Genomic DNA, 12,241 nt, shown 5'->3' with positions numbered 1-12,241 from the left:
AGAGCACCACCAATGAAAAATGCTTTACGTCCCAGCTATCAATCAAATTTAGGAAATATCCAATCGGGATCTGAGGAGCTATTGTTTGAGGTCCAAAGCAGCACTACACCAGCCAATAGGTTCACACGTCCTCCTACATATTCGGTTGCAAACAACGACCACGAAGAATGGTTCCTCTCTCCGTAGAGAATCCACAATGTAGGGTAAAGGTCAACTTCAGAATTGATTGGCTATTGATACTACTCCTGGAAACTCCGCGATGTGCGCCATAAATAAATAAATTTGCCCAAAAATCGCAGATCTAAATTATATCCTGAATAGTGCTTATATGCAATAAATAAAATTATGGTTCTTAGTAGCGATAAAATGGTTTCTTTTAGATTATTGTCCATAACCAGCAATTCACTGGTTAATTTGCATTTCCCAACTTTTCCCAGGAAGCACGGGCATAAGGGGTCACCCTGGATTGGACACTAGTCCATCACAGGGTTCACATACTTAGGGTGAATGAAATGCCAAACTGCAGATATTTGGGCTGTTATTTGAAACCCAGTCAACAAGAGGAGAACATGCCAGATCCACACACACAGTATACAAGTGTGATTCAAACCCTCAACCAAGGATTTGTAAGATAACACTGTTACTCAATATACCAAAGATACTCTGTATGTCTCCTCACTGCATCAGGGAATAAATGTAATTAATCATTTAAAAGAGTGAAACCCGCACAGCATGGGGGGAACAGACATATGATAGCAAAGCTTGGGGTCATATGCACCCCTGGAGAAAGTGGAAGGCCTTGCTAATGGACCCAACAGTGATAAGGTTACTCTGCCAGCCATCAGATTCAAACTGGTGACCTTCCGGAACATTCCTAACCCACAGAGCCACACATCACTCCACGTCCTGCCTTTTCAATTTAACATTGTCAGTTTATTACAGTTGGAAGCTTATTAAACAGATGGTCAATCAAACGGGCTCCGCCTATGTTTGTTAAGCACATAACGAGAAGCCATTTACTTTACCATCCAACCATCTTAAAAAAATTCTCTCTTACAAGGTAAGAGGGGTTACTTTTTGCGGCCATAAAATAAATTATTTTAACAATTAATTTTAATGATGATCATTATTACTCTGCTTGGTAAGCTTGTACTTAATGCGCCAAAGTTGCAGTGTTTCTGTTATCCTATGTATATAACACATATTTTTGTATATATGCATGTATATGTACACATATTTTTCCTGTCATTTTTAATTTACATTTTGCAATTTTTATTTGCACAGTATAATCTGCCTATAAAGCTGTATTTCACTGTATACCCTGTCCACATCTGACAAATAAAACTATTGACTATTGAGTTATTGAATATAACTGCAAATCTTTTATGACAAATGGAAGCATTAGTCAATGCAAGTATATGAACCTTACTTAGCAACAAACGATACATTAAAGACCCCACGATATTCCACAATACAGCAAAATATATGTGGCAAACAAACAACTTCATTCCTTCCAGCGTTAACGCTCTCCCATGGGTGGTTTATAAATGTGCTAAATCTTAAACCTCTGTATACAAAAACCAGCAGACATAGGAACAGCTTCTTCCCTCAGGCCATCACCCTCATAAACAGCTAAGCTGCGTCACCTGCCTTCTGTCAATTTTCCCCCCTTACACTCTGTTTGCACTCAACCTCGCACCTTATACTTTGTACAGTGGGTTACCCACGTGTGTACATTTCAAATTTTATATCTTGTATAGTGTAATGTATCGTTTGTACAGTGTCATTTATTGTCTGTGTACTAGGGAGTCTCTAGCAGCCAGAACCAAATTCCTAGTGTGCCCCAGCACACTTGGCGAATGAAGCCGATTCTGATTCTTAAGTTTGTACCTAAAAATGAGTGGTGATGTGTAATGGTGCTTGGTGTCAACTTTACTCAGCATGGGACTGCCAGCATATGAAACGCAAATAGACAGGCAACAAGCCCTTAAAGGCTAAATACGCATTGAAGACAAGCATGGGAAGCCTTAATAGCAGCAGAGACCAATACAGACACTGTAAAATGTGCTTCTAAGCTGGAGTGTTTATCAATTACACGGTTAACAGGGGGTACTTCTACGGGTAATAAAGTAAATTATTTAAATAATTCATCTGGATAATGATTATTTCTCAGTTTTGTAAGCTTTTACTTAACTTGCAATGTTTCTGTTAAAGTACGTATAGAGCACATATATTTATATATACATATGTATGTACATATATTTTTTTCGTTAGTCGACGCGAGTACAGGAATCTCACCGAGCAACAAATGAAACAATAAAATCGCCACCATATTCAAGCCCATAGAAATGCTTTTCAAACATAAAATGAAAGACCATTGGTCAAAAACGAGCGAATACCAGCCGTTTATTAGTTAGAATTACTTCAAGAAATTAGATCATTATTATACGTATATATGTAGCACTTTGACAAGGGCAATGCGCCTCATTTATACACCCAACTGCGCGCCTCCAACACTCCGTCCGACCCAGGGCGCTATTCTATGGGCAGCCGCACCACTTCGCCAATCTCTCAAGGCAGAACCGTTATAGTTCCGGCGCGTCACATAGTGCGGTTGTACACGATTATTACCGGGTACTGAGGGTAAAAGCACACAAAACACACACGCAAAATGTCAGTCCATGTCTAATTCCGCGTTTTAATGCAGCATATTCACATATTTATCCCACCAAAAATGCTCATTTCTCATCCGCATCATGTGGTTCACGCCAAAATCCGGATTGGATCAGCGCCGTCAGGTGGGGAAACCATCGTGACCATCGCCCTCCTTCGTGTTCATGCGTTTTCTATAAAACGTACATCTAGCCAACGCGAGACGTCGCGTTTTAGCGAATGAAACTGTTCACTCCGGGATCCATGCGTTTTATCGGCGTGTCACCCACCCAGGATAAATACGGATGAATATGCCTGATCCACCCATACCGACACTATTTCGGGGACAAAATTCTAAACTTTCGAAACCGTACCGGACGCAAAAATCTGGAAGGGAAATCCCACTTATTTTGATGTTTATACCAATTTCAGTATTAGTTCGGGTAGCGAACTGTTGCAGGCACCCCGAACCGGCGCCGTTCCCCACTCCGTGTTTTGCTGCCGCCCGCGGATGGATACGTTCCTGCACTGCGCGGCGCTCAGGTCGAGCCGATAGGGCGACGGCGGGACGGAAAGCGAAAAGAAAAAAGAGAGGGATAGCGAAGGTGGAAAGCGAGCCCCGGACCAGCGCAAAATATACCGAATCGACACTCCGCTCAGCTGGGTCAACGTGAACTGGGACCCCCGCAAAAGAGGGACAGGCCGGAGATCGCGCGAAGTAGCAGCAGACGGCCGAGCTCCGCCAGCGGTATCCATCTTGCTTCATCGGCCGGTGTCCGCCTCACGTGTCCCGGACGGCCTCTCTCACATGACCCGAGTGTTTGTCCCCGTGATCGGCGCCTCCATCCCCCGTCTCCGCATCCCTCGGCCCCGCGCTCTGTACCGCCACCCCCATGGATATGCTGGAGCAGAGTCTGGACGCTGCTGCGAGGTACGGACGCGTCCCCGTCGCCGTGCCTCCCTCCCCCTCAATGTCCGTCCGTCCGTCTCCCCCAGTGGCCCGGCCACCATTTTCTCCGCTACTTCTCCGGAGCTGCAGAATTTTCTGTTTGTTTTCTTTAGTATAATTTTAAACCCGAGGGTGTCCCATGTGGCCCAGGTACCGCTTAATGCATGCAAATTAATCCGATTATTGGTGGTTTGCCAAACGATATGCTTAGTGTGTATGGAAAGCCTTGGATTTCTGGTTTACGTTTAATACCGAGGACTCCTATGCGGGGCGTGTCGTTTATTCACCTGCTATATTATTATAATTTACCTGGGGTGCCCTCGTGTGTGTGTGAGTGTGTGTGAGAGAGAGAGAGTGAGTGTGTGAGATGTGTTTATCTCCACATTTGCTGCAGTATACAGCTGTAGGTAGTTGCTGTAGTTTAGTTAAACTGCTTTTATGAAAGTGGGTAACAGCTGTGTGTCAGAGCGGATACCTTCCAGTAGTAGTTTACTAGCATAGTGTTCGCAACTTTTTATTTTTTCGACCGGTCAGGGTAGGTTTTCAGAGATTAATTGGGGCTGTTTTATTGTAAGTAGTCGATTTACAGTCCTTGCATGAGGGAAATGCAGCGGTAATGTCATGTGGATTGGGTCCCGGCCCAGGGAAGCCTGAGAATGGTCAATCCTCTTTTGTTACTCTCTGTGCTGGTGGTCAGCTGTCTGTGTGTTTCTGTAAACACAGTTACCAGTCTCCAATTTTAGTGACATGGCAAAATATCCTTTTGAACCAGACATTCTACTTTTCTCTTACAATGACACTAATTTCTCTCTCCCCCCCCCCCCCAGTCACGAAAAACAGGAGGAGGAGGTTGTTCAGATTTCTGAAGGTAAGCTGTCAGTTTTTTAAATGACCCCCTCCTCCCCCCACCCCAGATGTTACAGGGACACAGCACCTATAAATCGACTTGAATTATTGCAACACTCAGCTCGGTGAATAATACAGACTACTGGGCCGGGCCGGGTCTGGCTGGCGGCCGTGTTGGTGCTGTGTTCCCATTCGAGTAAATGTTAAATGTGCTCCTTCTCCATTCCATAACCCCCCCCCCCCCACTTAGCTTTATTTTTTGTGATCTGTGCTCTCAGGAGACAGTGCCGGGGGTGGAGAACAGGCCGCGGTAACCATAGCAAGTGTTCAGCCAGCCGCCTTCGGGGATCACAACATTCAGTACCAGTTTCGCACAGAGAACAGCGGCGGGCAGGTAAGACGGGATTCTGAAGTCCCGGGGGGGGCCACGCCCTCTCATAGCCTGATGGGCTGCTCTTGGCAGGGCGGGGGGTGTACAGGCAGCTGCCTCATTCAGTACCATTCTCCTCTGATTTAATAGTGAGATACATTTGTTTGTTTACTTTAAATTTTTACTGGTAAGACCTGTGGCCTCATACCATGAAGTGGGGTTACTTGTCGGATTTAAGGTAGTCTGGGCGAAATGTAAGTGAACGAATATGCAGTCCATTTAAACTGTGGCACCTTAAATCCGACAAGTTACCCCGATAAGCCAGTAACCCCGCTTCGTAGCATAGGCCCCTGATTTTGTTCATTTTAAGCCTGCTCAGTAGTGTTGTGATTGGAAAGGACTGGGGGTGGTGGGGTAAATCAAGCAGCTGATTAACTGTGGTCACAATTACCATTTACAGTCATGTGACTTCAGTCCTACAGCAGGATTGGCACTTGGGTAGTGTCATGTTGGAAGGGGGTGTCACATGATATGGGGGTGGTGCCTTGGCCCCAAAAATAGCCAAGAAGAAGGCAAATCTTCAACACGCTTCTTCTGACTAAAACCAGCTTTTAAGCATAACATTGTATGTAAGTAATTACAGAGCAGTTCCATTGAAACCAGAATGCAGACACGCAGAATAGAATTCAAACAGCGAATAGTATGGATGGGCTGGACGCTGAGGGTTACGGAGAGGTTGACGGCAGGTATTTTTTGGCTGGCGATGTGGTTAGAGGCATATACTGTGACTGTAAAGGTTGTAGGTTCGAGTACTACTGATGATACATAGTGCTTGACCTGACTTGGTCCAGGTTCATGAGAGACCGTACGGATAGATATGGTAGTGAGTGTCGTCGGGTGAATGTTGGTAACGTTGGGGAGTGTAGCAGCTCAAAGCGTTTACAGGTTGAGCCCTTCTCCCCTGTGGTCAGGTGACGTACCGCGTCGTCCAGGTGACGGATCCGCAGCTGGAGACGGGGGATGACGGAGGCGGGGCGGTCAGTGTCGTGTCCACCGCCGCCTTCGCTGGGAACCCGCAGGCGGTCGCGCAGGTGCCAGGACTATCCGCCGTCCCATCCTGAGTCACATGCCCTTCTCTTCCCACTTCTTGTTGCCTCTGCTCCATAAGTAATGCCCTTACTTCCTGTTTTAGCCTTCGAGTTAAACGTCATGTTTAAGCGCTACTTTCCCTGCGTGCCCCCTTGCTAGCTGGCGACCCGGGTAGCGGATTTTTTTCTGGCGGTCGCTTTAGCTCAGAAAGCTAATTAGACACCAAAATCTTCAGCCTTACTGGATAGCAGGGCTGATTCTAGGGTTTGACCGTTGGGGGGAGGGGGAGGCTGTACCCCCTTGAGTAAATATGGGATACCACCCCCAAGTCCCCCACCCCCCTGCCCCTGTCATTTCCCCTGTAGAATTTAGCTGAGTGGGGGGGGTCCATGACAATGTGCACGAAAATACAGAATGAATTGCTAAATGGTCTTGGAATAATCATTTTTTTGGGGACTGAAATACAAAATTGACCTAAATCAGGCCTAGAACTGTCTAGCTGCGTAGTGCGCTGTGTTGTATTACTTGGCTTTATAAAGTATGTTCCTCGGTGAGCTGTGTGTTCGCCTTCCTGCAGAGAAATCTATTTGACAGAGAGTTAGCCCGCATGGTCTGTAGAAGGCTCACCATATGGCTGCGTTCCCCCCCCCCCTTTTACAGGCAGTGATCCAGAACCCCTTCAGTAATGGCGGCAGCCCCGTGGGGGAGTCGGTGGCCGGTGAGACGCGCTTTGCCTATTTTCCTGCCGCCACGGTGAGCGACGGGACGGCCACCGCTGTGTCGGTACAGGCCACCTCCGACCCAAGTCTCACGCAGGCAGGGGGTGAGTCAGTCCCACACGCATCGTGGCGCAGGCCGGGCCGCTCTGAAAGCTTCCTGTGTTGTGTAATTCTATAGGCATCCACAGAGTTTGCTCCACACCCTCCTTATGCCATTAGCAGAACCCTGTGACCAGGGATGGGCTCCATAACGGGCTTCCTCTTGTCTGCCCCCAGGCCAGTTCTATGTGATGATGACCCCCCCTGACGTCCTGCAGTCCGGCACACCCCGGACCATCGCGCCACGCACGCACCCTTACTCCACGTGGGTATCTGGTTCTACAGTGTCTTGCGCCCTCTAGTGGTCATCTTGGGATGGTTTGGATAGCAGCTCACCTCCCTGAAATTAAGGTCACTCAGATAGAGGGTCCTTGTGGAATCTCTCCACTGGTCGTGAACCCATCTTCCCTTTATTTCCTTGTTAAATTGCTCACCCCATGACCTGAAGTAATGATCTGTTCAGACAGGCTGTGACGGTGTCTAATTTCTTTCCCATAACTGTCCCATAATTGTCGAAGTGAGGGTTCGCACCCCTGCATTTCAAACGAGGCCTTCAGTGGGCCTTTTCCCCTCCACCGTTTAAAAATGCGAGCATAAGCGCACTCACACTGTAGGGTATTTCTTTTGAGTGTGTCGGCATTGTGGATATAAGTGTGACCGATGGAGGTGCATTTTGTTCTATAAATAGGACCCGTCCCTATGCGGGGGGGGTGTGGGGGGAGGTGTGGGAAGCCAAGTGCCTCTGTATCCTCAAAGCTGTCACACCTGAGAGAGAAAAGGTGTAGAAATTCATCTTTTATACAGTACTGAAGACATTTGCTGTCTAAGTCTTTCTGATGTGTGGATTTCCCCTGCTGTAATCGGCAATGATGGTGTCCAGTGCAGAAGGCTCTTAAAGGGTTTTAAGCCTGATTCTGCTTTGCAGTGAGGGGTTGACCCTTGACCTCAGACCGTCGATCCTATAAAGCCTGTAAAAAGTATCTTTCAAGTGTTTTATACTCGAAGTGCAGTGATGATGTGGCCGGGGTTATGGGGAGTCTAACCTGGTTACCCATCCAATTAGTCTTGGTTGCTATGGTGCTGTAGTCAGGGGGGAGGAGAGGCTGTGTTTCCGAGTCAAACCTGGGGGGGCTGAGCAGCAGAGGACCCACTCGGCACTGGTTACGTATGCGGACAGCTGCCTGTTGGGTTCGCATCCCAGTTAGTCTGGCTTCTGGCCAGCTGGGTAAATGCAGAGCAGACCGCTGTGGACAGGTGAATGCATGCATTGTACCCTGAGGAGCAGGACCTGCATGTCTTACCGCCACTGTTTGCTTTCTACTAGGAAAATACCTTGTTTGCTTTGTGTATATTATAAACACCTAGGTCACATTTCTGTAATAATGTCTGTTAATACTTTTTGCCAATCATGTGTAAATATGAGTGTGAAAACCAAACCTACCTGCTGTCCACAGAGTGGAAAACAGACCAGTGCAACATGACAGTTTAAACTGGTGAGAAACTTTTACTCCCCTAAGAAGACTAGTGCCCCCCCCCCCATAACCCTGTGCTGTGCCCCCCCCCCCCCGCCCCCACCCCCACCCATTCCTAAGTTCACCAGAAGACATCCTCTTGCATTCATGCTGTGTACTCTGCTAGTTATTTTCTGTGCTGTGTGTGTGTGTGTGTGTGTGTGTGTGTGTGTGTGTGTGTGTGTGTGTGTGTGTGTGTGTGTGTGTGTGTGTGTGTGTGTGTGTGTGTGTGTGTGTGTGTGTGTGTGTGTGTGTGCTGTGTGTGTGTGCTGTGTGTGTGTGCTGTGTGCCTTATCTGTGGTGTGATTGTGTGTCCTGCGGGCACTGCTGTGAGGAGCAGGCAGGCCGTACCATCTTCCTGGGCCAGAGATAGATTAGGTTGGTACGTTTGCCCAGACGGCCTGGTGGGACACAGGGAGTGCGCTCGTGGACCTGCTGGTGGTTGTGTGGATGATGAGGTTCTCCGCGTAGGGAGAAGTGAGGGTTACAGACCTGCAGTGGGCTGGACGGCCGCTCGCTGGATTGGGCATGCTGATGGAGCCCCTGCTCTTCCCACCACCATGGCCGCCGGCCGGGAGTTCCCTCTGGCTGCCGTGCGCATCTGTAGAGTGGCTGATTTCTTGTGTGAAGGCTCTCCGCAGCTCTGATCCGGCTGTTGACGTTGTTTTGTGGTGACGAGAGGTTTGTAATCTCGTTCCTCGTAATCCCCCACTACCCAGGAAGATCGACGGTCCACGCACACCGAGAGATGAGAGGAGGCGGGCACAACACAATGAAGGTGAGGGACTTGGAGGCTTTCATGTACCTCACTGTGGTCAGTCTGTTGTTATGTTGACCCTTTTCCACTAGATGGCGCTGCTGCCCAGCACGAACCAAGCCTTTAGCGGAGAAGTTCGGAAGTGTGCATTGCAGCCAGTGACGTAATGGCGGTTTCTGTGACCCTGAAACGTCCCCTTTTGTTTGCAGTGGAGAGGCGGAGGCGAGATAAAATCAACAACTGGATTGTGACCCTCTCAAAAATTATACCCGACTGCACTATGGACAGCAGCAAGACTGGAGCGGTGAGCCGTCCTGCCAGCGATGGGAGGGACGAGGCCTCCAGAGCTGAGGTGGGCGGGGCTACCGCAAGCTGTCAATCACTGCCTGCTCTTACCTAATGGGAACCCCTGGGGAGACACTGATTGACAGCGTGGGAGGGTTTGCCCCACCCAACAAGGGTCCCTCACGTCATCACGTGTCTCCTACCCTCCCCGAAGTAATCGGTGCTGTGTGCACACCCCCCCCCCCCCCCACAGAGCAAGGGCGGCATCCTGTCCAAGGCCTGCGATTACATCCGGGAGCTCAGACAGAACAACCAGCGGCTACATGAGAGCTACAAGGAGGTGGAGCGGGTCCAGGTGGACAACGAGCTCCTCCGGCAGCAGGTACACCGTCCCCCAGCAGGGGGCTCTTCATGTCACTCCCCACCACCCTACAAAAATGCTCAATGGTGTAACACCTTGTCCTGCAGGATCATTAGCATTGATTGACACGCATCTCGACCACTAAACCTGGAATTCTGTGCCTCAGGTTTTAGTGTCTCTGATATGGATGTTCATCATAATTTTTACATGTGTAAAGAAGGCACTGCTTTGTGTCATGTTGAAACATATTGGTTAATTTCCCCTGACATGGGCAGCCCGTGGCGGCCCCTACTGGAGCCCCTAGGTAGTGCACGTGTTTAGTTTGTTCCAGCACCCAAACAGCTGATCCAGGCCTTTGAGGGCTTGGTGATTAGTTGAAGTAGACGATCTGATGTGGAGGGAGAGAGTGGGGGGGTCCCCTGCTTTGAGTGGCTGCCGGCCGGGCGATTAATGCCGTCCCCCCCCCCCCCCCCACCCGGGGATCTTGCAGATCGAGGAGCTGAAGAACGAGAATGCCCTCCTGAGGGCTCAGATGCAGCAGCACGGCATCGAGGGGGTGGGGGAGTCGGCGCCACAGTGAGGCAGGGGCGTGGGCCTGGGGGCGGAGCCAAGGGGAGCTGCAGGGCGCGAGGAAGGACTGCTGAGAAGGCACCTCGCTGGCTGCCTCCCTCTCTCTGCAGGCTGGGGCTGGAATCCTCCGGAGGACATGGGGCGGCCTGAGCCAGCTCTGCCCGGGGCCCCCTGCTCATTAAGCCTGCCTCGGACCCTGATGATGAATGTCCTGCGGAGAGCCCTGCCGCCTCTGGAGGGTTTATTTCCTGCCCTTTGTCTCTCCTTTTTTTTTTTTTCTTTTGTTCTCAGTTTTACTTTTGCATCTTTTTTTATGACGTTTCTTACTGCTGTTCATGTCACTATTTGGCCCTTTGTTTGGGTTAATTTATTAGCTTTTTAGGCGAACGCAAGTGGGGAAGAGAGGGGCATAGAAACTGATGTGGCACCAGGTCGCGCGGTCTGGGCTGAGCGGACCCTGCCGGTCCCCGAGACGGGGGCCTTCCTCTCCTTAGGGACTGGCATAGTTCTCACAGATGGATTCGCAATAAAGCATCACGCTGTAGCGCTCGGATAACTCATGAGGTCCAGTACGCACGCTCTGAAGCTTTGAGACTGCCCTACAGACCGTGCCCCGCAGAAGAGCTGAACGTAGTCAGACAATTTAGGAGCATTGAAACCCTTTTCCTCACGGATATCGACACCTCCGTGCTGCAAAGCCAGCAGCCTCGTCTAAGCATCTTGGATCTCCTCATGCTCTTCCAATGTAGAATTGCACCCTTCGTAGATCCGGTTTCTCCTCAGAGCACTTAACGTAGCTTTGGGTCCGGCTCAGAACGCCTCCTGGTGCGTGTTTTTTATTTTTATTTTTATTTTATTTTATTTTGATGTTCCCCCTTTTTTTAGGAATGTAAAATACTAGCTAGATGGCTACTTTTAGTGACCAACTTGAAGGTGGTCTATGAAGAGCTGGAGTGACTGCAGAATGTCAGGACTTCCTCCTTCGGGGTTGTATGTGCTTGTATGTGCATTTTGTTTTGTGGTAATTTTTAATTATTTTTGTAAATAAGTTCATGAATAAGGACTCTTTGGGGAAAGAAAAGACTCATTACAGAGATGTTAATGGTTTTCCTTGCTTGTGTTCTTTGAGGGGGGAGGAAATGAATGTGGAGATTGACAGACTGACAAGCCAACCGGCACCACCTGCCTCCTTCGTCCCGCCTCCAAGAATGATGATAAATTTATATATCAAATTTTTTTAATTCATTTTTTCTTCAGTAGTTGGAGAGTCCTGTGACTGGATATTGGGGGTAGGGGGGCAATAATAATAATGTTGCGGGATTCCGTGTCCTGCAGTAGACTTACACAGACATCTCAGATGCTTCAAATTGGCACCTGGCTCTGTTCACGGGTGTGTGTGTGTGCGGACTCATCATGAGGTCTGAGCTTGGGGTGAAGAGTCCATCCTTTCAGGAACTTCTCTGGAGATCAGAGCTGTGTTTGTCTGGGCTGGATTTCCAGTTAGAGAAGGATGGCAGATTGTCTCCTTTTTGCCAACTAGTTTTACTTCTCCAGTAGCGCTGGCATGAGATTTCAAAGGTAGAAGAGAGAATAAGCTAAATAGAGAAAAAAAATATTTGCTTTTGGCAAATTTTAAAAAGTCTGGTTTATTTTAATGTTTATTTTTTTTGAAGTAGCTAAGACTAAAGTACGGAGAACGTGAAGGCTACGGCTGGGAAGGTCTTCGTTGGTCATCACGGACATCGGTGCCATGAATGATGCCGCGGACGACGACAAAGCCACGAAATAAAGATGTGCTAATTCCTTCTGAGAGTGAATTGGGTCTGTTTCCCTGCTTTTCTTTAGTTGTTAGTTGTCTGTCACCCGCCTGACGCCGCCGCCGAGTCTGTCGCCCCCCCCCCCCCCCCCCGTGTTCCCCGTGTCCCTCACCTGTCCCGCCCCCCGGCCCCCTGCTGCACGTCTTTGTCGCGCTTCTCTTCGCCCCTTATCTCGTCCGCCAGCACCCCGGCGTTTTCCCGTCACACCGTCGCCAG

At 49.0% G+C, this 12,241-nt stretch overlaps 1 protein-coding gene across 6 annotated transcripts; it reads left to right on the top strand.

The window, feature by feature from the left end:
* The first annotated feature begins 2,864 nt into the window (after window positions 1-2,864).
* Window positions 2,865-12,025, top strand: LOC125749504 (upstream stimulatory factor 2). Of its 6 annotated transcripts, none has more exons than XM_049026827.1 (11): window positions 2,869-3,583; window positions 4,429-4,469; window positions 4,726-4,841; window positions 5,789-5,908; window positions 6,567-6,729; window positions 6,902-6,989; window positions 8,179-8,217; window positions 8,955-9,013; window positions 9,202-9,296; window positions 9,531-9,659; window positions 10,129-12,025. In XM_049026827.1, the coding sequence occupies exons 1-11, from the start codon at window positions 3,546-3,548 to the stop codon at window positions 10,216-10,218; spliced, it is 978 nt and encodes a 325-aa protein (XP_048882784.1). In that variant the 5' UTR covers window positions 2,869-3,545; the 3' UTR covers window positions 10,219-12,025. The 6 variants fall into 6 exon arrangements, with proteins under 6 accessions (XP_048882788.1, XP_048882787.1, XP_048882784.1 ...); XM_049026825.1 differs by having other exon boundaries at window positions 2,871-3,583; window positions 9,202-9,344; XM_049026830.1 differs by lacking the exon at window positions 5,789-5,908 and having other exon boundaries at window positions 2,868-3,583; window positions 9,202-9,344.
* Window positions 12,026-12,241: the final 216 nt, after the last annotated feature.

The sequence above is a fragment of the Brienomyrus brachyistius genome, chromosome 9 (genome assembly GCF_023856365.1).
Source record: "Brienomyrus brachyistius isolate T26 chromosome 9, BBRACH_0.4, whole genome shotgun sequence".
In the NCBI taxonomy this organism is placed as follows: Eukaryota; Metazoa; Chordata; class Actinopteri; order Osteoglossiformes; family Mormyridae; genus Brienomyrus; species Brienomyrus brachyistius.
Note: the sequence above shows the minus strand (reverse complement) of the source record. Positions and strands in the feature narration are given on the sequence as shown.

Excerpts from the sequence above, each read along its gene's own strand:
- LOC125749504 (XM_049026825.1), top strand. The coding sequence starts at position 3,546 with ATGGATATGCTGGAGCAGAGTCTGGACGCTGCTGCGAG. Across the intron at positions 6,990-8,178 it reads CGCACGCACCCTTACTCCAC|AGTGGAAAACAGACCAGTGC; the intron begins GTGGGTATCTGG and ends TGCTGTCCACAG. Across the intron at positions 8,218-8,954 it reads CAACATGACAGTTTAAACTG|GAAGATCGACGGTCCACGCA; the intron begins GTGAGAAACTTT and ends CCCACTACCCAG.